General features: G+C 37.6%; 1 protein-coding gene across 6 annotated transcripts in view; it reads left to right on the top strand.

Moving 5' to 3' along the window:
* Positions 1–21,686, top strand: part of LOC150079841 (tumor protein p53-inducible protein 11-like) — a 176,447-nt gene extending 154,761 nt beyond the window's left edge. For 5 of the 6 annotated variants that reach the window (XM_090382797.1, XM_090382795.1, XM_090382798.1 and 2 more), the window contains 5 exons: positions 10,899–10,992; positions 12,389–12,496; positions 17,994–18,096; positions 21,020–21,121; positions 21,206–21,686. In XM_090382797.1, the coding sequence (XP_090238923.1) occupies positions 10,899–10,992; positions 12,389–12,496; positions 17,994–18,096; positions 21,020–21,121; positions 21,206–21,432 (634 nt within the window). In that variant the 3' untranslated portion in view covers positions 21,433–21,686. Of the gene's footprint in view, positions 1–211; positions 323–10,898; positions 10,993–12,388; positions 12,497–17,993; positions 18,097–21,019; positions 21,122–21,205 lie in introns of those variants that run through there. The other variant, XM_090382799.1, reaches the window with a different exon arrangement.
* Positions 21,687–22,460: the final 774 nt, after the last annotated feature.

The raw sequence follows: 22,460 nt of genomic DNA, 5'->3' as shown, positions 1-22,460 counted from the left end.
TTATCGAGAGGTCACCACCACAACTGTTATTAGCAGCGGAAAACTTCACATATTTTTTTTTTTTTTATTTGCGCATGCGCACTTCAGCAAACATTGGGAAACGAAGAGGGTAGCAGGTAGTGCCTACTCCTTCCCCCCCCTTGTTCTTTCTCCCCCATCTCTCACAACCGATCTTTTTATCTTTGCCTTACTGAGTCCCGCTAACTTAACGAGACAATTTTGTGGTCGCCGCGTCCGTTGTACACCATGTCGTCTGCCGTAGTTGTCCGCCATGCATGTGGCTCTCAGTGACAGAAGCACGTGCAAGCATGCCTCTCCACACGTAAGTAGCAACTTACTCACTCGTTTAATTAGATGGTTGCACACAATCCCAAATGTGTGGGCAGATGTTGCTAGTGTCGTCATGATCTCGTTATTGGTTCAGAAAAGTCATCTGGGGAGATGCTCGGGGGAGGGGTTGTAACGATGCGTTCTTTCTTCCAGATGGCCGCTTTGGCGCGCGTACGTTCTGGCGTTAGATAACTTCGGCACTACGTGATATCTGCTCGATGGCTACGCTGTCGACGAAGGTGCCATTAAGCAACACATTGAACGCTTTTAAGGGATCGTAAAGGGGTTATATTTCTATATTAAGACCTTTCTCAGGAGACTCACTGTTGGTGTAAAACTCCTGTCTTGCAAATGCATCTCAAGTCTTTAATATAATTATTTAAATCACATTAGAATAATCTTCTTAGTATCTGTACATGGTTACTGTGACTTAATGGGAAAAAAATTGCGTTGCTAGGCTACTATAACCTAGCAACATTAGTATTTATTTATGCATATGCATATTTACATAGGTTTATGTAAATAATATATTACGGTAGTCTCTATTTCTAAATATATTATTCAATAGACGAGTTACTTTCTTACTGAAGAAGGATCTCGAACTTGGAATTTTTCATCCGCACCCACTTATTTGAGATCCAGATTTACTTCGGGACTAAAGAATACCTCAAGCAGTTGCTCTTGATATTTCAAAGACTTTTGATCACGGTCTTCAAAATAAGCTTCTCTCTAAGCGCTCATTGAGAGTGATGGTAGATGGCCCTCTGTCTTTTAACTTAACTAATGCTGGTGTCCTCCCAAGGTTCAGTTCTTTCTTCCACTCTTTTCCGCTTGTATATTAATGGCCTTCTATTGACTAGAAATCCTATCCATAGTTTTGCTGATGATAGCATATTGCATTCCACCTTCCAGTTTGAGAAACCTTGCACGGCACAACCAGCTTCAACTTCTCCAATATCCATTGCCAATTCCTTAAATGCTGATCTCCAGGCAATTCTCCAGTGGAGTAAAGATAACTTAGTTAATATCAATCCTTCTGAAACTCAGTGCTGTGTTATATTTCCCAAAGAGGATCCTTCTGCTCCTTTGTTTATCTTCGATGATACTCAGATTTCTAGACAAGATCATATATCTCTATTGGGGATTACTCTGACATCTGATCTCTCTTTGCATAAGCACATTACAAATGTTGCCTCCTCTGCATCTAAAAAACTGGGTTTTCTCTTTTCTCCTCGGCGTAACATTTTTTCTAAACAGCTGTTCACTCTGTACAAGTCTCAAATGCCCTACCATGAATTATTGTTCCTACATCCGAGGCGGTGCCCTGATAACCCTCTTGTGCCAGTCCAGGAAAATTTTTGAATTATATCTTGTTTCAGGTCGTCGTGTTAGAAGTTGCTGCCACACACGCTGGCCTCCGAATGGCCCTGATCTTGTGATCCTAAATAACTATTTGTATGCGTACAAGGTAACTGCATGCACTTTTAAAAAAAGTTAAGGTATACGTAACTTCAATGATAAAGTACAATTGTTTTCAAATTAATCAGTACAAGTCATGTGTACCGTGTGTGAAAATATGACTAACAAATGTAAAATATGCAGATTAGCATGCATACCCGATGATGACTATCCAGCAGAAGAGGATTGTAACCCTTAATAGGGGGTGTGTTTATCTTTGACAAATAAGCAGCGCATACAATGTAATTAAGAGAACTGTAATAATCTTAATTGAAGCATTGAAGGGTCCTGGTAGCATTGGGACTCGTTGTTCCAGGGTTTTGTAGCTCGTGTAAAGTTCGAGTGGGGGGTGGATTGTTACGACTAGAAATTTCTATTCTCAATACATTCTACAGAATTCAGAAATTGGACTTCAAAGGTCTTGAGGATTCAGTGTATTATTAGTTCCTTGTTTTTTGGAAGAAAAACTTTAATTTATGAGAGAACAACCCATGACCTAGACCGACAGTGCTACCGCGAAGGAGTTTAGCACAGTGCCCTGCTGGAGTATCCCACTCTGGAGCGACCTTAGACTAGCTGTAAACATCTAGCACCTGGGTGAACCATGTAATATAGTGTCCACCCTCTCAAAATTTAAGGGCAAATGCCTGGTGAAGATTTTAGCCCTCTAGGCGACTGCCTAGTTAGCTAATATGGACGGGCCAATTCTGGTCATGTGTTTATTAACATGGTGAGGCCCTACCTTCCACATCCTTCCTAAAATGAGGCCTCCAGACCTGTATGCAGAACTCAAGATGTATTCTGACCATTGCCTTATACAATGGGATAATCACCTCCTTATCCCTGCTAGCAAAATTCATGTATTTCAGTGACAAAACCCCATGAGCTGTCTTGGCAACCTGTCTTAATTGATCAGAGAATTTCATATATCAGTGCACAATTACCCCCAGGCCTTTTTAATTTTCCACTACCTGAGTGTAGTACCACACAGTTACGTTATTCGAGGGTTATTGCTATACCCATATCCAGTACTTTGCATTTGTCGATTTTAAACTTCAATTGCCATTTCTCATTCCATCCGCCTAACTTTTCTAGATCCTGTTGCAGTAGCATACTGTCATTACTGTCATGAACGATCCTACCAATCTTTGCATAATCTGCAAACTTGAACATTCATCAATATGATTAATAAATATATAGAAAACAACAGTGGGCCCAAAACCAAACCCTGGGGGTCTCCACTAATAACAGTTCACGAAGAGCAGTGTCCATTGATTACAACTCTCTGTCTTGTCCCACTCAACCATCCCTTTATCCATAGCAGCAGCTTGCCCTTAATACCACACTTCTCCAATTTGTACAGCAGTCTTTTATGTGCAACAGTATAAAAGCTTTCCTGAAACCCAAGTATATGATATCAAAATTATTTTTTGAATCCATTTCCTTTGTGACCACATCGTAATATCCTGTCTAATTGGTCAAACAAGATTTACCCTTAACAGACCCATGCTCTGTCTGACGTATAATTGCGGCCTTGTCTAGATGATCCTGCATTACTTCTTTTACCAGTGACTCCATTATTTTCCATGGAACAGAAGTTAAACTAACAGGTCTGTAATTATTATTCGTGTCACCCTTTGATCCTACTTTTGAATTGAGGACCTCACTTGAATCCAAGGATGCTCTTATAATCATGGCTAAGGGTTTTCTTGGTTCCTTCGCTTCTTCGCTTCTTCCCTCTACTCCAGATGCCTTTCTTAAATTTCTTAATTTCCCTTCCTCTCAGTTATCACAAAACCATTTAGCTCTGTGTTAGAGCTTGATAAACGTCTGGCATCCCCTTTCCTAAAGAATTCCTCATGTGTGAATGTAAATGCAAAATACTCATTCAAGCAATCTGAGTAGGATCATAAACAAACTACGGATATCGAGTGAACCAATTTGATTAATTTCCTTCTAGTGTTTACATAAGTAAAGAAGGTTTTGCTGTTTTTCTTTGCATCCTTCGCTCAAGATTGCTCCTAATTTACTTTCGCTTGCCTAACCTCCTTTGTGACTTGATTACAGACTAGTTTATATATACGATAGGTTTCTGTGTCGCCTGATAATTTATATGCATCCCATGCACTTTCTTCTCTCCCACGAATCTCATCAGATAATTGGACATCCATTTAGGCCTAAAGCTTGAACAGTATTTCTTAGTTGGTATGAAAAGCCTAATAGCTTCCAAGATTAATTTCTTGAATGCTTCCCATTTAGAATTTTCTGTTGGTAACATCAGTTGGTCCAACCGCGTAGAATTTAAAAACTGTCTAAGACCGCTGTAGTCACTTTTACTAAACAAAAACCCTTCCCTTACCCTGATGATAGCTGCATATTTAAATAAATCCCACGTCAATGTACTGTGCTCACTGCCACCTAGTGGTTCCTTTTTCTGCAGATTCTTAATCCTTGAATAATCACTACTGATGCTGATCATCAAATCAAGTGTATTACTCCCTTTGGTTGCCTCTCGAACATGCTGCTCTAGAAAATAGTCATCAAAGATCTCCGAAAAAGTCTTGCTAGTGTGCGAGTGACCAATCCACAAGTTCCAATCAATATCAATATCCCCATTATAAGACAATCTGGTTTACAGCCTACTCTATTTCTCTGTACAATTGCTCATTGTACTCATCAGAGTCATTAGGTCTAATACTAATCAGAGTCATTTGTCGCACCAAAGTGACTCAACATTACACTGTCTGCCCATGTCAACTGGACACTTCCTTGGATTTTATGTGTTTCTTAACTAACAGCATAACCTATCCTCCCTTCCTACCCTGTCTATCCTTTCTGTACACATTGTACTCCCCAAATTAAACATCTGCACTGCTTATGTCTGTGTGACACCACATCTCTGATATCCCAACAATATCTCTTTTGATGTCTTGACCAACACCTCAAATTCATCAAATTTGTTTACTATACTCCTAGCATTGATGTATGCAAGTATACATGTACCTGTTCTTACTCTTAGTTACCCTAACACAACTCTTGTATTTACTTGTTCCATGATGACACACCCAGCAGCCCTTGAAATCCCTGGCACCTTGCTTTCCAGACTGCTGCTCGTCCCAATAGAAGCAGTGGAAGAATCACTCACCTTTGCCTGAGGCTATTGTTGATCTATTAGTCTGTAACCCCCCCCCAAGCTAGCAGTATTCCGACCCCCTAACATTGCTTCGATAGCATCAGCAAACATTCTTGCACCCTTTCTATTTAAGTGCAACCCATCCCTGTAGAAGCAGTCTATCCTGTTAAAAAGCACAGACCACGCTGACAAAAATTCTACCCAGTGGGCTTTGCACAATCTCTCCAGGGTTAAATTGATTGACAAGGCTGTCATCATATGTCCCCTCTTATCATGTTTGGGCAGAATTGCAGAAACTTTCAGATTTAGCCCTAACTCGCGACTTTTTTTTCAACATTGCCCTGTACTTGTTAAGTAAGTCTGCAGTCATAATGTCATTTGTGGCAACATGAACAACAATATCACCTTTTGTGCTCTAAAAGATATCTGCTCTAAAACGTCATCAAATTTTGCCCTTGGCAGCACACCCGTGGTCCTATTCCATATATCCTACAAAATTTTTCAGAAATGCATGCGTCTTGGAGCTGAAAATTCCTTGACTACGCAAGTTCCAAATATCCACAGCAGTGTCCGTAAGTGCCTTTACGGTTCATGGGTCATTAAGACTTGTAAACACGACTTCGCAACTCACAACAGCAACGTAAGTCAAAGCATAGGTATGTGATAAACACTACGTTTCTAAAATAATTTACCTTGCAGTAATATGTTCGCGATTCGCATGCGCACTACGCAGTCTCAGTGCTCCATTTCCAGTTCGGTAGGCGTATCAGATGTTTTTCTAAAGGTGATGATGGTGTACGAATACTTTTGGCAGGTAGTATATGCCACGAAAGTCTTAATTTTTTTATAATTATATATATTTATACTATTCTTAGATTACACAACTGAAAGTAATAATACTTGGAGATGTCTTTCCTGTGAGTATTCGCATTGGGAAATGTCTTCCTTCAACTAACTAGCTATTCTAATGGGAGTCATCCATTACTTTCCTCTGACTTCATTAGCAGCAGAGAAGATTAATAGTCTTATCACTTAGGCCAGCGAGTTGATTAAGAAGGAACGGCTACTTCCCAACAATGTTAGTAATTCCATTCCAAGAGGAAACACTCATCAGGGGACCTTTAGACCGCTTTAATGAAAGCACGCTTAGAAGAAAATTTGCACTACATTAACAACACCAAACGAATTTTAAACTGCCATCTGTTGGAAAGAAACACTAACGCTTCTTTCAAACTTGGTTAACAAGTTTAGTGTAATCACCTGAAAAAAGTTACGGTTTCAATTATGATATTTTTAGGTACACAATATCCGTCTGTCCGTCCTCGCTCATGTAACAACTCGGCTTCTAATGGATTCATTTTTATGATATTTTGTCCGTCTGTCCGTCCTCATGTAATAACTTGACTTCTAATGGGTTGATTTTCATGAAATTTTATATTTGGACCTTTTTTTTTTTTTTAAAAAGATATGTCGAGCCATTTCAAATTTCATTAAAATTGGATCAATAGAAATCCGGTAGTTATTTATTTTATCATACATATCACATAGGTTACCCATATACCGTATATTGTAGTTGAAGCACCATGTAATAACTTGACTTCTAATGGGTTGATTTTCATGAAATTTTATATTTGGACCTTTTTTTTTTTTTTAAAAAAGATATGTCGAGCCATTTCAAATTTCATTAAAATTGGATCAATAGAAATCCGGTAGTTATTTATTTTATCATACATATCACATAGGTTACCCATATACCGTATATTGTAGTTGAAGCACTGGATATTATGTTTATTGCCATGCGCTGATTGGAAGAATGAATGGGCAATATGGCGCATGCGCATAAATAAAGTGTTCTCGGTTCGTTGCTCTTTGATCGGTTTTTTTTTTTTTTTTTTTTTTTTTTAAATATAAATCATGAATTATTACACTGCTTCATCTACAGTGTACGGTATATGGAAATTGGTATTGTTATTTCTGGCGCAAGGATTATTAAGGCCATATTGTGCTTATACGGGTATACCTATATGGTATGTATGAAAAAATAACTAAATAAATAATAATAATTTTCAGATTTCTATTGGCCCGATTTTAATGAAATTAGGAATAGTTCGACAAATCTCTGTATAAGGCCCAAATATAAAATGTAGTGAAAATCTATCCACTGGGAGCCGAGTTATTACATGCGGACGGACAGACAGACAGAAGACATAGTGAAGACAATAGGCGTATTTAAGAGTGTATTCTAAGGCGCCCAAAAAGATGTATTTCGGTGACATAAAATAGAAATTTCATAACTTTTCTTGACTTAATATAGGCACTGGATTCTTGTAGACCATCCTTTAAATCATTTATGTCACCATATGCGTCCCAATTTCTATTTTCAATAAGGCAAGAGTGGAGGATTGCGGGGAAGTGAGCAAACTACAGCCGGTCCTAGAGACACACCGAAGTATTCGAAAATTGATCACATCTCGGTCAATTTTGAGAAACTTATGAAGTTAGACATTCAATCTTTTCCTCCTTAAGGGTCGGAAATAAAACTAGCTTTCGCCTGTGCATCCTTGCCAAAGCTATTGTGGAAAACCCATCTGTGTTTCTGCACTTCATTGGCCCCCGAAGTCTAACTCAGTAACTTTGCACTTCTCCATAAAGAAATACAGAACGGTGAAGTTTGTGTTCATTGCCAAACTAAACATCTCATCTATGCAAACAAAACTCTGACAGTTGTTTCCCTATTTTGTTTTGTTACCTAGCAACTGAGAAATCTCTTTCTACTAGTGAATCTTTCTGTCCAAGTGAATTGTGTGTGCAAATATGTTTTCAGTTAAATTATTCTGATTTATCGCCCCACATTTTCTTCGTGAAAGACGCTTTTGTGATGGTGTGTGCCAAGGCAGAGCGGAAAAGCCAGAGGTGGATATTTATAAAACGAACTACAACTCATGAATGGATAAACAGGATCATAACTGTCTATTGTTATGCACTAGCTCAGTTTTGATCTTAAACCATGAATATTCGCATAAGAGAGACATTGTCATATCACCATGGCAACAGTTTCTCATATCGCGACTCCATTGTGAAGTTCATTAAAATGAACTCATTTCAGAAATGGAACACGGGTTTCCTAAAGTTTGACAATAAATAGAATTCTGTTGATAATGCATAATTAAAAGAAAGTTAAATAATTAGCTAAAAAAAAGTCAATGAGTTAAATAATTAGCTAAAAAAAGTCAATGAGTTAAATAATTAGCTAAAAAAAGTCAATGAGTTAAATAATTAAAAATATGAGCTTAGAAATCGACATTCTTCATGAATATTCGCATAAGAGATTCATTGTCATATCACCATGGCAACAGTTTCCATTTCAAGAGTGCGTTGTTCATTTCATTAAAACACGTGTTTCTAAAAGTTACGCAATAAATGAAATTCTGTTGATAATGCCATAATTAACAGAAATTCTAATAATTAATTAAAATTTGAGTTAATTAAAAACTTAATTAATGAGTTAATTAAAATATAACCTTAGAAATCGACAATTTTCACGAATATTCGCATAATAGATTCATTATCATATCACCATGGCAACAGTTTCTCATATCACGAGCGCATTGTTGATTTCATAAAAACACGTGGTTTTGAAATGAACGTTTCATTTCATATTCATTTCATAAATGAAACGTGTTTCAAGTTAGGAAATGAATGAAATTTAATTGATAATGCCATAATTAACAGGAAGTTAAATAATTAAAAAAGTTAATGAGTTCATTAAAAAAAGTTAATCAGTTAAATAATTAAAAAATGAGCTTAGAAATAGACAGTCTTCGTGAATATTCGCATAAGAGGTTCATTGTCATATCACCATGGCAACAGTTTCCCATATCAAGAGCGCATTGTTGATTTTTGAAATTACCTCATTTCAGAAACGAAATTCTATTGATAATTCCTCAATTAATAGGAAGTTAAATATATAGTTAATTTTTTCAGTTAATTAAATAAGTTAATGAGTAAAATAATTAAAAAATAAGCCTAGAGCGGTCAAACCTACTAATGGTTAAACTAATGGTGACAACCGACTGTAAATGTAAGGAGGTAATCAGTTTATTGAGATATTTATAGGATATTTCTACAGTAGGCACCTGACACCCCAAAACGGGAGCACTTAACCATATTGGTTAAGTGATCGCCACGTGTGAAAAACTACAATATTATATTAGCCATTCCCGACTTTGAGCCTTCACCAGCGAAACAGATCAGTCCATTTTTACACAAGGGGAGTGTTGCTAGTACAAAACCAACTCAGTGTAAACTTGGATGAGAACTTGCTGCCGCGTCAGGAGGAATTGTTTAATATAATAATAATTTTAACGTGCCCATTCTACTGTAATGAACATGTGTGATTTACAGATAAGGCAATTATAACATTAAATGTACTGAAAATGTTTCCAGTTCATCGCATATGCTCAGTTGGAAGGCTTTGAGTTAGCTGAGTGGCCAGGAACGTTAATGCAGTTTCACACGCTATTTGAGTGGACCGTGGTTCAAGCCAGCGTGACCACTAAATACGAATAACGATTGTATTTAGGATTTATTTTAAAATCCTCTGATCCTGGTAGTCGTGTGGAAGTATAAGAAGAATTTAAAGTTCGAGTCGGCTATTCCAGAGGTAATATGGTGTATTGTTCTAACCGCGTCAACAAATATTGGACTTTGGAAAGGAGCATTGCCCTACCGAAGTATGTAAGGCCATATTACTCTTCAAGCGGTACCCAACAATCATCCTTTTTTCGAAATATGTCAGATGACAGATTTCGAAATGCCCATGTTGTCCAGGTATCCCATTTTGTGATACCTGGACAGACCTATCTAAAAGAACTAAATATACAATTTCATCGAAATCCTTCGAGTGTGATTCGAGTTGTTACATGCGGACGGACGAACAGACATACAGATAAGATAAAAAACAGTAAGCACTTTATGTATTTACGAAGTTGCCTAAAAAAGAAAATAAAATCGCCCTTAATTTCGAATATGAATATCTGATGAGAGATCCTCATCGATTTCCCCCAAAAACTAATGTTTTGGAAGTACCCTATTAGCCAAAGTGCTACTCTAATAATCGTATTATGACCGAAATGCTATCTAAGGCGGTCAACCATTTATTAAACACCATTTTCCTAAAAGCCTTCTTAATTTTTACAGCAAGCATTGAAGCAAACAGAATCCATAAATTTATTGGTAACCAACGAAATGAATAATGTAATCTTTGTTACTAGTCGCTTAAAATGTCAGGAGTATTTCTGTTTTTATTTTAAGATAGTTTTCGATGGAATCTGACCTAAATTGTTTTCCACCTTTCTGTTTCCCAGATGAGGCGAATGCTCCTCTTTGATGGTCCTGTTGCATCACTATAGCAACAGTCAGTTGCTTGCCATATATTGTGTATATTTTATTATAAAAAAGATGAAAAATCTGCATAGCACACAAATGGCTCATATCCTATGAAACAGTAAACTTGTTTTTCTGTTATTGATTCAAGATGATAAGGGTCGGGTACTTAGACGCATGCAAAATGCGATTTCCATAGCAACAAGTTCTCTTTCTCTCTCTCTGTTGACTTCTGAAAAAAAAAGACTTTTATTTTATTACAAGTTGCATGCATACGTAACTTGATGGTAATCTTCTTTCCGAAGAAAGTTTTTATTTATTTATTTATTTCTGAAGAAAGAAAGAAAGTACTCACATAGTCTCAGATAGTTAATAATGCGTTGGAGATAAGAGCAAAAGAAATGCTAAGCCTATTGCCTTATTGGCAATATGTTTAAAGATTTTATTTAGTTCACTTTATACACTGCTTGTCCAGAATATTAGCAAATTCTTTAGCATCTACTTTAATGATAATTTCAATGATTTTTCTTAAGTACTGTGTATTTATATAAATACTACAGTTATTATAGGTTGCATCGCATCTGTCTTCTAGGAAACACAGCAGTGGGGACCTACACAGTCGTCTGAAAACAAGAAAGATTCTCGGAGTTGGGGAGACAGATAATGGAGACATTCATAGATCAAAGGTATTTATTTTTTTTAATTTTATTCTTTAGTTATCGGGTCTGCTCCGTTTATAGTCTCTGTATACATATAACATAAGTGAATATGGAAACATCCTTCGAAGTTTGAGTCCGGTTGTTTGAATCTTAGAACTCGAGTCTTTCTTCGAAGTGCTCTTAAGACTCATAGTGCAGGATAGCATTCCCATCATGCTTGGAACATTGCCGGTCTCTTAGAAAACCGCTTTTGAATAACTCTTCCATCGCACAGAACATTTGCTGACATCTCTGCAGTTCAGTCAAATGTGTTTCAATCCTGTACGTCCTCCATAACCCCTTACGGATGATATTCTTTTCAATATTGTGGTAACTCTTAATAACCTTGATACTGCTCTCAAAAGCCTGGAGAACTACTCTACTGGACCAGATGGTATACCAATAATCTTCTGGAAAAAAAGACACTTATCACTCTGCGACTTACATTGTTGTTCATAAGCATCTTTACGCATACTTCAACCCATTCCTAGACCAACAACAGCAGCATGGTTTCTGTCTCGGTAAATCTGTCCGCAATAACCCAATACATTTTTCGTAATTTGCTTCGGAGGTCTTGGATAATCGACAGCAAGTTGACTCGATTTACCCTGCTATCACATTTCAGAAGTCTTTGGTAAAGTTCCACACGACCCCTCTAGTCCAGAAACTAGGTTTTTATGAAATTCAGGATTCTATTTTATCCTAGTTCAGAATCTACCTTTCCAAAGGTTCTCTCTTTGGACCCCCTAATGCTTTCATCAATGATCTGCCAACTTTATTAGAACTCCTTATCTAAATATTGCCCTTTTGGCAGACAACGTCAAAATCTGTTTAGTTGTCAATGAATTGCTTGATCATCATCGGTCATCAAGAACTCTAGACACACTCTCTATCTCTGAATAAAGCTGAACATGTTCACCACGAATCCACCAAATAGCTAACAACGGCCTTGACTGAAGAATCCTTTAAATTCCTCCAGCCAAAGACGAGAAGCGAATACAGACTTCTTTAAACATGTGAACAAGTGGCAAAACCACTATGCTGTTATAGAGAATCATCCGACGATCATCTGAAGAGGCAGACCTAAGCATTTCGACTCTCCAACTTACCCAGAACCTAAAAGCAGTAATAATTTAAGAATTCGCTAGAAGGGACCTTGTGTAATATTAGAAAGTTTCCAAAAATATACCAAAAAATACTTCTTCACACATTGAGGCTAAAGTACGCCATGTTGAAGTTCAACACACCTTTCTGTATGTCAATAGACCTTTCTGGGTTTGTTAAATAATAAAAGTTTAGTTTCCATGGTAATGTTTGCATGATTTGTCTCATCTCCTTACGTTCTTTTTCAACTTACTGACATTAATGCTGTTTTTATTTTCAGATCAGCCAACTGCTTGGTCACAATGAGCATCTTTACATCAAGTTTCCTAGAGGTTACTGGTTGTGGCATCTTTCCATGGCTCTCATTTTTACCGGCCTTGGTTTCTCGGTGAGTTACCTACCTGTAGCTTTTACTTTCGCCGAGAGTTGTTTCCTGGTGCGTCTAATCGTACCAGGAAACACCTGTGGGCTGTTCCGTTTTGTCTCAACGGTAGCAATTTGTGAACGTTGGCAAAGCGCCAATAATTGGGTTACATTATGCCCTTGGTGGTTTGGCAGGATGATCGATCGCTCTGGAGGGAGACGCATTAAGGGCACAATCGTATAGAGAGCATTTCCGTCCATGGAAAATGGACCACAAAATGAAAAGAAGGAATTTTGGAAAATTAAATGCCAATTGGAGTTAGAATTGGTTCAACTACAGTTCGTGCAAACCATATTGTAATTTATAGGCTATTTTTACAATACAATTTTATAATACTTAGTAATATATTCTCTTGTGTGTAGCACAGGTGATAAGATCACCATCCTCCCCACATCTGGTGGAAAAGACCTGAGTTCGAGTCCCGTCGATGATGTGAAGTTTTTTTTAATGGGCTTTTTTCCCAACGTGGCTGAGTTAGTGGGTCTCAGGCGAGGACAGTATGGTTTTTTTCTCCCGGAAACTCGTGTTTTTCATCCAGCAAACAGAAATTCGATCTGAGAACACTCAATTTACAGTATAGATGGAGCAATATGGCCTTAGTCGTTCTTGCTTCTGAAACCCTAGTACTACATTTATTATCGATATACCAGTGCATATATAAATATATTATTTAAATTTAAATTTTATTAAGAACGGTTATATTAGCCTTTTACTATGGGATGCCTACAAGATGTCTTACATTAAATTTTTCTATTATGATTTTTTTTCAATTTATATTATTAAACAACACTTAAGGGATATACTGTGGGTGGGAAAAATAATGGAAACACCTGATATGAAAGTAGTAGTTTTTGTAATGGCTGTATGACATATTTATGGACTTGCAGTGTTTTTGTTGTTGGTTTTTGCAGTTAGCCTGTGAAGAAATGGCAATAAAAGCTGTTTACTTAGAGGGGATTTAAAAAGATACATGAAGAAAATGACTTGTCTGAATTCCAAAGAAGCAAAATTGTTGGTAAAATTGCAGGGGCATCGGTGATTAAAATTGCTGATTTATTTAATATATCCACAGCAGCTGTATCGAAAGTGATGTCTGCATTCACTAAGTATGGAAAAACAAAATCCGATAGGATGAACTGGCAGAAAATCAAAGCTGAATGAAAGAGATTGCCGGACATTGAAAAGGATTGTAGCCAGAAATCCAAAAAGCTCCAATCCAGTTTTTAGCAAAACAGCAAAACAGCAAAACAACATAAAGCTGAAATTTATGGCACAGCCGCTATTTCCAAGCCACTCGTTAGCGATGGTAATGCTAGAACGAGGATGTAAGGAGCAAAAACTGGACACTTGATTATTGGAAACGTCTTATTTTCAAATGAATCATCCACAGTTTTTCCAACATCATGAATAGCCTACGTTTGGCGAATGCCAAAGGAAACGCATCATCATTCTGACTGTCTTATGGCAACCATCAAACACGGAGGAGGATCAGCAGTGGTTTGGGCAGAAATACCTTGGTATTCTTTAGGTCCTCTAACCCCCCAAAATTGGCGAATTACTGTCATTAATGACCTTCGTATTCTGAGTAACCATGTTCATCCCATGCGACAATATCTGGTATTCTTTAGATCCTATCAATGCCTTGAACGAGCGAATTACTGTCACTGATTACCTTGATAATCTAAGTGACCAGGTTCATCCCATGGTATAAATATTGTTTTCTACGAACGATGGTTGCAATATGATAATGTCCCAATACACACACAAACAGATAAGTCCAGTCTGTGGACGTGAAACTGACGCTAGGCATCTCCCATGACCTGCACAATCGGACTTAAACGGTATTGAGCAACTGTGGGCCTATTTGGAGAGGAGAGTGAGAAACAGATTTCCTCCACCTTCATCACTCAAGGAGCTTGAAACGTTCCTCCATGAAGAATAGTCCATTATTCCTCTTAAGACAATTCAAGATTTATTTGAACCTATTTCATGTAGAATACAAACTGTATTAAAGCAAAGGGTGGTCCAACCATATTAGTGTTTGGTTGGGCCACCCTTCCTGCAATCGTCTAAAACCTCCTCCACCGTAATTTGAATATATGTCCCCTAATTCTGAAAAGTAATAAAAGACTACAAAAGAAATTCTATAGAGAAAAACATTTGTTGAATGTTGCTTAAAATTACATTATAAATAATATATTTTGGAATACGTCATTGGCGTTTCATGTTAATAAAAATAGAGAACGGGGGGGCCCTTGGTGTTCTTTTCATAGGAGCCCAAAAATTCCAGCTTCTATTTAATAAAGTATTTCAAATGTGGTCTTGAAATTGCCTTATATTGTATTATGAGCTTCCGATCTTAACAAGCAAATGTTCGATAAATAATCGATAGGATACAGTGGCTACCTTCAAGGTAGCTAAGGCCACGAGGCGTCAATATATCATGCATTCTGCTACAACATATTATTAGCATATTACTGTACAGCATAATGCTATTCACAAAACTTTCTGGTTTAATGAAATTAATTAAAAAAATTAAAATAAACATTGATTCATTAATAAAAAACAGATATAAAAATTCTCAAAATAATAAAATTAATAAAATGAAATGAAGTAATTAATTAATTTAATTATATTTTATTTTAATGAGTTTTTATTATAAATATGTTACATATAACTACTATGTAATTACGATAACATTTAGGGGCTCATCAGTTTGAATTTCAAACCACTTAATAAAATTTAATAATTAGCCATTTAATTAATAAATAACTGTTTTTTAAATGATTAATTAATTACATTAATTAATTACTAATAAATTGTATTAATTAAATTAAATTATTAATAAATTGAATCAATTAAATTATGAATAATTAAATTAATATATTTTACGTTGATAATTAATACAAAGTATTAATAATTTATATTCGTTATTAAGTTATCAATAATTTTATTTAATATATTATTAATTAAATTAATTAATTAAATATAAGAGAATCAAAGTGCATACTTCGATGTACGCTTTAAACGTTTAAAAATTAATTTAATATAATTTAATTTAATTCATAAAACTAATGACTTTTACATTCAGTTCGTATTTTATATACTTTTAGGAAATAACTTTAAAATTAATGTTTTCTTACTTTGAGTGTTACTTTAGGTCAGGAGTGGAGAGATTTTTGCCGATGAACCACACTCAGCTTGCACACTGATTTCGTTATCTATGTGCGCGGTTTCCATGACAACCTTAAATGAATGTTTTTAAAATCAGCTTAAATATCTCTCCTGCCATACTAAGACTCGTTACTCCCTTGTGCAGTAAAAGACGTGACTTCACATTTGGAATTGGCCACTGTAAAAGAGAGTCACCAAGAACCCCTTTCGAGCCTCCACTTTATTACGCACGCTACCTAATAGAGAGTAAGACCTCTTTTAGCCCTCAGAACAGCCTGATTTCGTCATACAAAGGGCTAATTGAGTTGGTGGAAGCGTGCCACAAAGATGCTAGTCCAGATTAACTCAATAGCTTTCAACAATTGTTGCAAATTGGATGATTGCGCGTGTCTTCTCCAAAGAGTGTCTTCCCCCTTATCCAAGAGGTTCTCAATTTGATTGAGATGTGGTGATTGTAGAAGTCTTCTCTGTAGTCTGAATTCACTTTTGTCTCTGGAATCAGTTCTGCACAGTTCTTTTCTTCTTGCATCAACGAATTTCTTTCGGCCACAAGATCGTTTTTGGCTGGATGTTATTTGGTTAAGTTTAAAGTGTGTTTAGGGTCTTACAACACTAGGGGTTTTCCCCATGTCCACGTAGTATACATTGTCGTGTGTTATAGTACGTTGTAAAGGCCAGAGATTTAAAAGTGTATGGATATTGTGGGGTGTAGTGTCGTGTACCGTTGTTCATCTGGCCGTTTAGCCGCTGGACCCCTGCTGGGGCCCAACGTTGCCCACACTTAGTCCCGTGGAGGCAGACCAGGTACACCAATATTTTAAGATAAGTATTTTGGCAGGTCCTGCCACCTAATTTAGTGTCTTATCAAATGGATAGGACGAATAAGATCCTACACTCACAGTAAAAGGATAAGCTAAATCTGTGTATCCAGTACCGATGTGAGCTAAAACCAGAAGTACCAGAAACCCGCCTCAAGAGCTTGGCAAGATCTAACCCCCGAAGGTGCCATCTAAAAAAATACTAAAATAAAATGAAAATAAATAATTCCACACCGGCCATTGCTAGTAGTGTCAGCCAGAGTCTTCTCTAAGAAGGCAAAGGTATCCGTCGAGAGAAAGAGAAGACATCTCCTACGATCAAAGGCATGACGAGCAAATTCTTGCAGAATCTGAAAATTTTGGAACTGAAAATCCGCTTAATTTCCATGGACAGCGACACCAGTGAATGTGTTTTGTATCCTGTCGTAGATCTAGGTATCGATGGCAACGGTATAGAACACGTTTTCATTCTTCTGGGCAGCCACCAATACAAAGTGATGATTCAATAAGGTTGCAGTTGCAAGTTTAGAAATGAGAAAGCCATGATCTTAAAGTAAGTAGAGAGTGTAGAGACCAAGTAGTGGAGTATTTGTCTTGCCAACAGATAGATAGACACTACCTCCAAGGGCCTTGTTACACTAAAATTTATCTCTACTGTACCAATCTCGGTACACCCGAGATCCAGTCGTACTTGAAAACCACAGCAGGGTTGCAGTTTTCGAGAACTCATGCCGACTACAATGCCTCGTTCAAAGTCACTAAAATCTTTCGCCTTGTCCATTTTTGAACCTAAATAAACACAAGAAGTATCCGTACGCCCACCTAATAAATATCGCATGGTACGAACAAGTGAAGGCGCTCCATTTCATGAAAACGGACAGGCGTACCTAATAAAGTGACCACTCTATTCGCAATCATTGAGTTATGCCTTCGTGGGTAGCATAGTTGGTAGGATCGCCATTCTCCCCACACCGCGTGGAAAAGAACTGAGTTCGAGTCACATCGATGACGGACGGGATTTTTATGGGCTTTTTCCACAACGTGGCCGAGTTAATCGGTCTAAGGCGAGGGTAGCATGATTTTTTCCTCCCGAAAACTCTTGTTTTTCATCCAGAAAAAAAAATCGACCATAGAAAACGCAATTTACAGACAGTATACACGGAGTAATATGGTCTTAGTCGTTGATGCTCCTAAAACCCTACAACAACCCCTTTGTTTGGAATCGGCTTCATTAATGAAAAATTTCAACTTGCAACATCGCTGCACCACACATAAAGAACAGCCATGACAAATTGCAAGGATGACAATTAGACAGGTTGTCTATACCAATTTCTATCGTAGTAGATGGCACGCGACGTGCAAAAGTTTCTCCACTTCTGCTTTAGCTACTGCACGAGCTTCATATGTGCTTCTCCATTTTTTATGTTGGGCTTTTTATTTAATTACTTTTCCTTATTTTACTTTCGCAGAATCTTTTTTTCCCGCATCAAGGTTACGACATCACACTACACTCCAGTCTGACAGATACGCAGTCATCCCTCGCATGTCGCTATTATGGATGTACATCACTTGGTAAGTACCATAAACATAATAATGAACGGACGCTCGCATATTTAGGATTTTAGAATAATCTTTCAGGCCCCCGCTCACTAGTCCCCCCTCCCCCGCGCTGGTAGACGACAAGCTACCTGATTTTCATCCTATCCACACGATGTGTATTATTTCTGGAACTTTCTCATCTATTCGGAGGGAGCTAGAGGTAATTTATCATCCCCAACTAACGCCTCCTTCCTTTTTACAATAAACGGGCCATCTGCTTCTCCTACTTGTTCCCAGGAATTTCACTGTCAGCTCCTATTTTACCGACTTCCTTTTTTTTTTCTTCTTCTCTTGATGTTAGCTTGTCAGCATCCTGATTAAAAACGTACAGCTTGAATGAACAATAACCGGATATGTCAGAGGTTTTCCCTCCCACTTCATTTTTTCAGTTGACAAATTTCCGACTTTGAATCACTTGGAAGTTTTTCAACAGATTATTGTAAAAACCCAGCTCATCTTTTGTTGTGAGTGATCATTATTATATCTTTGTCTCATAAATATCTTTCTCGTCCTTTTTTTATAGGCTTTCAAACGAGTTGACCAGACATTAAAGGCAGCACATCTGAGGGTGTTTGAAGAGTAAGGCACCAGATGTTTTGGCGATAAGATTTTATCAGAGAGCAGTGAACTTACTGGCCAAAAAATTAGAAACCTTTTGTCCGAATTACAGTACGTACGTATGCTTCATGACATGGATTCCACTAGGTCTCTGAGGTAGTATAACTCCATATTCGACCATTATTCTATCAGAGACCTACTATACTATGGTTGGTAGAGAACTGCGAAGCCGGATTGCCATTTCCAACACATTTCAGACATTTTCAGTTGTATTCAGATCTAGAGAATTAAACTGCGTGGGTAAATATTGGAAATGTTGGGAATTGCACGGTGGATTCATCGCAATCCGGGTGAAAATGAAGCACTGAGGGTGAAGTTGGTCTAATACGACATAGATATTCATTGGAGGTATTACAGCCGCCAAACGGTATGAGCTTACCCAACCTGTACCAACTTGATGCTACTGTCTTGCCAGATGTTTTTTTCAAGGGTACTAACAGATGAAAATCAGAAGGAGTAAGGTCAGGCAGCAGGGGTGGATTCATGGCCTGGTCCGAACTTGGTTATACTTGTAGATTACCTAAATCAATCATTATGTGGATGGACAGTCATCATCCATTCCTGACGCTGTAACACAAGCTTCATGTGACAAAGCACGAAATCTGAAAACATGGAATCGCCCCCCCCCCCCCTCCAAGGAAAGATGTAGGCTGAGATTTTTTCAAAATTTTGCAATTGAGTCACTTTGCTCCCCATTTCGAAAATTTAAAAAAAAAAATCACTAAAATGTTATCTATGCAACAAATAAAATATTTGAGATATTAATAAATTCTCAGAAATGTGGAGAAATGAATGTCACAATCCCTCCATAAGCAAACTGAAATTGAAATCATGACAGTTTTATTTATTTATTTTTTTGTAATTTTAATTTTCATCCTATTCATTTTATTATTATTTTTAAAAACTTGATTTTTTAACCTCAGAATTGGTTCCCCAGTGACACCGTGGATAGTGACCCCTTGAATTTGGACATCCTGGTCAGATAACTAACATGCCGATATTCGTATTAGGCATATAGTGCAAGGAAGCACAGGCTTTTGCTGTACCAGCAAAAATAAAAAAAAAAAAAAAAGAAGAAAAAAAGAAAGAAATGAAAATTCCACCTTCATTCATTTTACTAACCCCTCTCAGAGCCGTATAAACCTCAATCAACTCTCTTCTAAGGTGCCTAGTTGCCCAGCACTGTAGCCCACATAATCGAAGACTTTCTTTTATTGCCGATCTCACCATGCCAGTGCCCATCTTTAGACTCTTTCAGGATGTTTAATGTGTTTTTCAGATGAGGTGTCCATACTTGGACACAGTATTCCAAATTCGGTCTTACAATTGCCTTGTATAGTGGAATCATGACCTCACCCCCATCTCTACAGGATATTTTGGGTTGCTATTTCGAAGACCATTTGCTGCATTAAAACAGCTGACACTTTTCTGACCATTCTCGAAGCCTGTTCAAGTCATCCTGAAAGAGCACTACTTGGCACTGATCATTAATAACTCTCCCAATGTTTAGACTGTCTGCAAATTTGACGTCACGCCCTCTGTCCCCTCGTTGAGATGTCGTTTATGAGAATCAGAAACAACAGTGGTCCAAGAACCGATCCTTCGGGGACCACACTTCTAACGTCACACCAGTCGGAAGAATATCCATTAATCAAAAAAGTCTGCCTTAGAATCTTTCCAGTAATCCATATGTTACAGCTTATACAACAACCTCTCATGAGGGACTGACTCAAATGTCTCGCTAAAATCCAAATAATCAATCGAAATTGTACCCTACATTCAGCCCAAGGGTAACTCTTGCAAAATAGCTTACTAGGTTACTCAGTCATGATTTTCCCTTAATAAAACCATGCTGTTTGTCCTTCAGAATAGCATTTCTATCTAAATGTCCCTGGATTGCACTCTTAAGCATTGTCTCCAAGATTTTCCCTACCTCCGAAGTCAGACTAACTGTTTTGTAGTTAGGGACTCCACTCTTAGAACCCCCTTTATGTACCAGAAATACGTCTGCACTTCTCCAGTCCAAAGGAATCTCTCCCGAGTCCAATGATGCCCTCAATATTTCAATACACTTTCTTTCTGGGTATATGCCATCAACTCTAGGAGCTTTACTTGCCCGCTTTAGGCTTGAAAGTTCTTAAGAGATTAATTTAATTTAATTTAATTAGTATTAATTAAAATCTTACATTAAAGTTTTATGTTAAACACACCAAATTTAATAACTAAAAGTGCATCACCATCACTTAGGGATGTAATAAGTGATTCTTTGCTATTTCAGCCCTGGCCTTCCTGTTGTGGAATTTTTGGGGAACCATGGATAAGGGGATTGCGCGTGCTCTCCTCTGTACTGTTTCTGTGTGCCATGTGATGCAAGTGGTCGGTAAGTGTTTAAAACAATTGGCCATTAGATATTTCCCCTATCTAAGATTTGGTCAGCCATTTTTTTCCCTCTTTGTTCTTTCAGCTACTGTGATGTACTTTTGGGAAGGAGAATGGACCTGGACGGGCATCTTATTGGTGATTGGTCGCACACTCCTTGTGATCCCCAACGCTTACTTCCACAGAGCCATTGGATTCTGTGGATTACGTATGCGCAAATCCACCTCTCATAAAGAGTTGTCTCTATGTGGAAGCGGGAAGCAATCGGAAAGCCTCAATCACTTTTCTCCCAGCATCAAGAAGATGGAGTAATCATTACCCCGTTCCCTCTCACCATAGAACAGCCCCTGATATGCACTGTGCGTCGATGTACATAAGGAATTAGTGTTGTCCTGTGACGTGTCGAACAGATGTATTTTTCTGACAGACTTTTCTCGAAGCAATCAAGGCACGGTGACCTGAGTGTCGTCTGTGTGTTTATGTTAGACCTTGCCCTTCGAAGGGACCTGTATGCATCTTTGTAAAGGTTAATAAAATGCTATCATAGATGCATCTTTTTTCCTGTTTATATTCTTTTATTGAAATTTGTATGCACAAACACCGGATAAAAAATTATTCACTTGCCTGATTTTTCAATTAATAATGTGCAAATCCTCCATTAGCACAGATCACTTCATCAATTTTCGTTTGTAGGACTATTCAACTAGATCCATTAAGTAGTATAAATGTCCTACCATTCCCTCGTGTTCATCGAGCCAATTTTGAAACAAAAGAGGTCCTGTGAACCGAAGAGTTGTCATCCTGGACTACAGGAAATTGAGATTCACTGAGCGTGCTCTCTGTATTTGTGGACTCCCGGAAAATTTCGACCATCTTTTCTATGAATGTGTTGAGTATTGCGACCTGAGGGGAAAATTAATCGAAGAAGTTCTTAATCCCCACTTCTTTACTCCTGGACTTGAACAACTGTTAGTACAAAAGAAGGTTTTTGGCCACTTCAGAACTTTGTGATCCAACTATTCAGAAATAGGAGGATCTTGTTGCAGTTGGAGGAGCATGGGCCAGAGACTGAATGAACATGCTACATTAGAACTGATTATTATTATAGTAGACAGGGGGGATGCAAGATGAGTGGTACCGTTCTGATTATAGGTGGGAATCTACCCTGTGAACACTACAACTACTAAAGTACCTCAAGGTACATCCACCAGATGCCTTTTCTACTGACTCATGAAACTAACTGGTTGAATGATTCTGCGAAAAACAGAAAAAGAAATTCTCATGCTTGGCTTATAAAGGTTAGGTCTACAGTTATAATTTCAGTGGCTCACTGTACCATC

Source organism: Mastigoproctus giganteus, chromosome 10, assembly GCF_048544385.1.
Source record: "Mastigoproctus giganteus isolate SK-2022 chromosome 10, ASM4854438v1, whole genome shotgun sequence".
NCBI classification, from domain to species: Eukaryota; Metazoa; Arthropoda; class Arachnida; order Uropygi; family Thelyphonidae; genus Mastigoproctus; species Mastigoproctus giganteus.
This window is presented reverse-complemented; position numbering and strand designations above follow the sequence as displayed.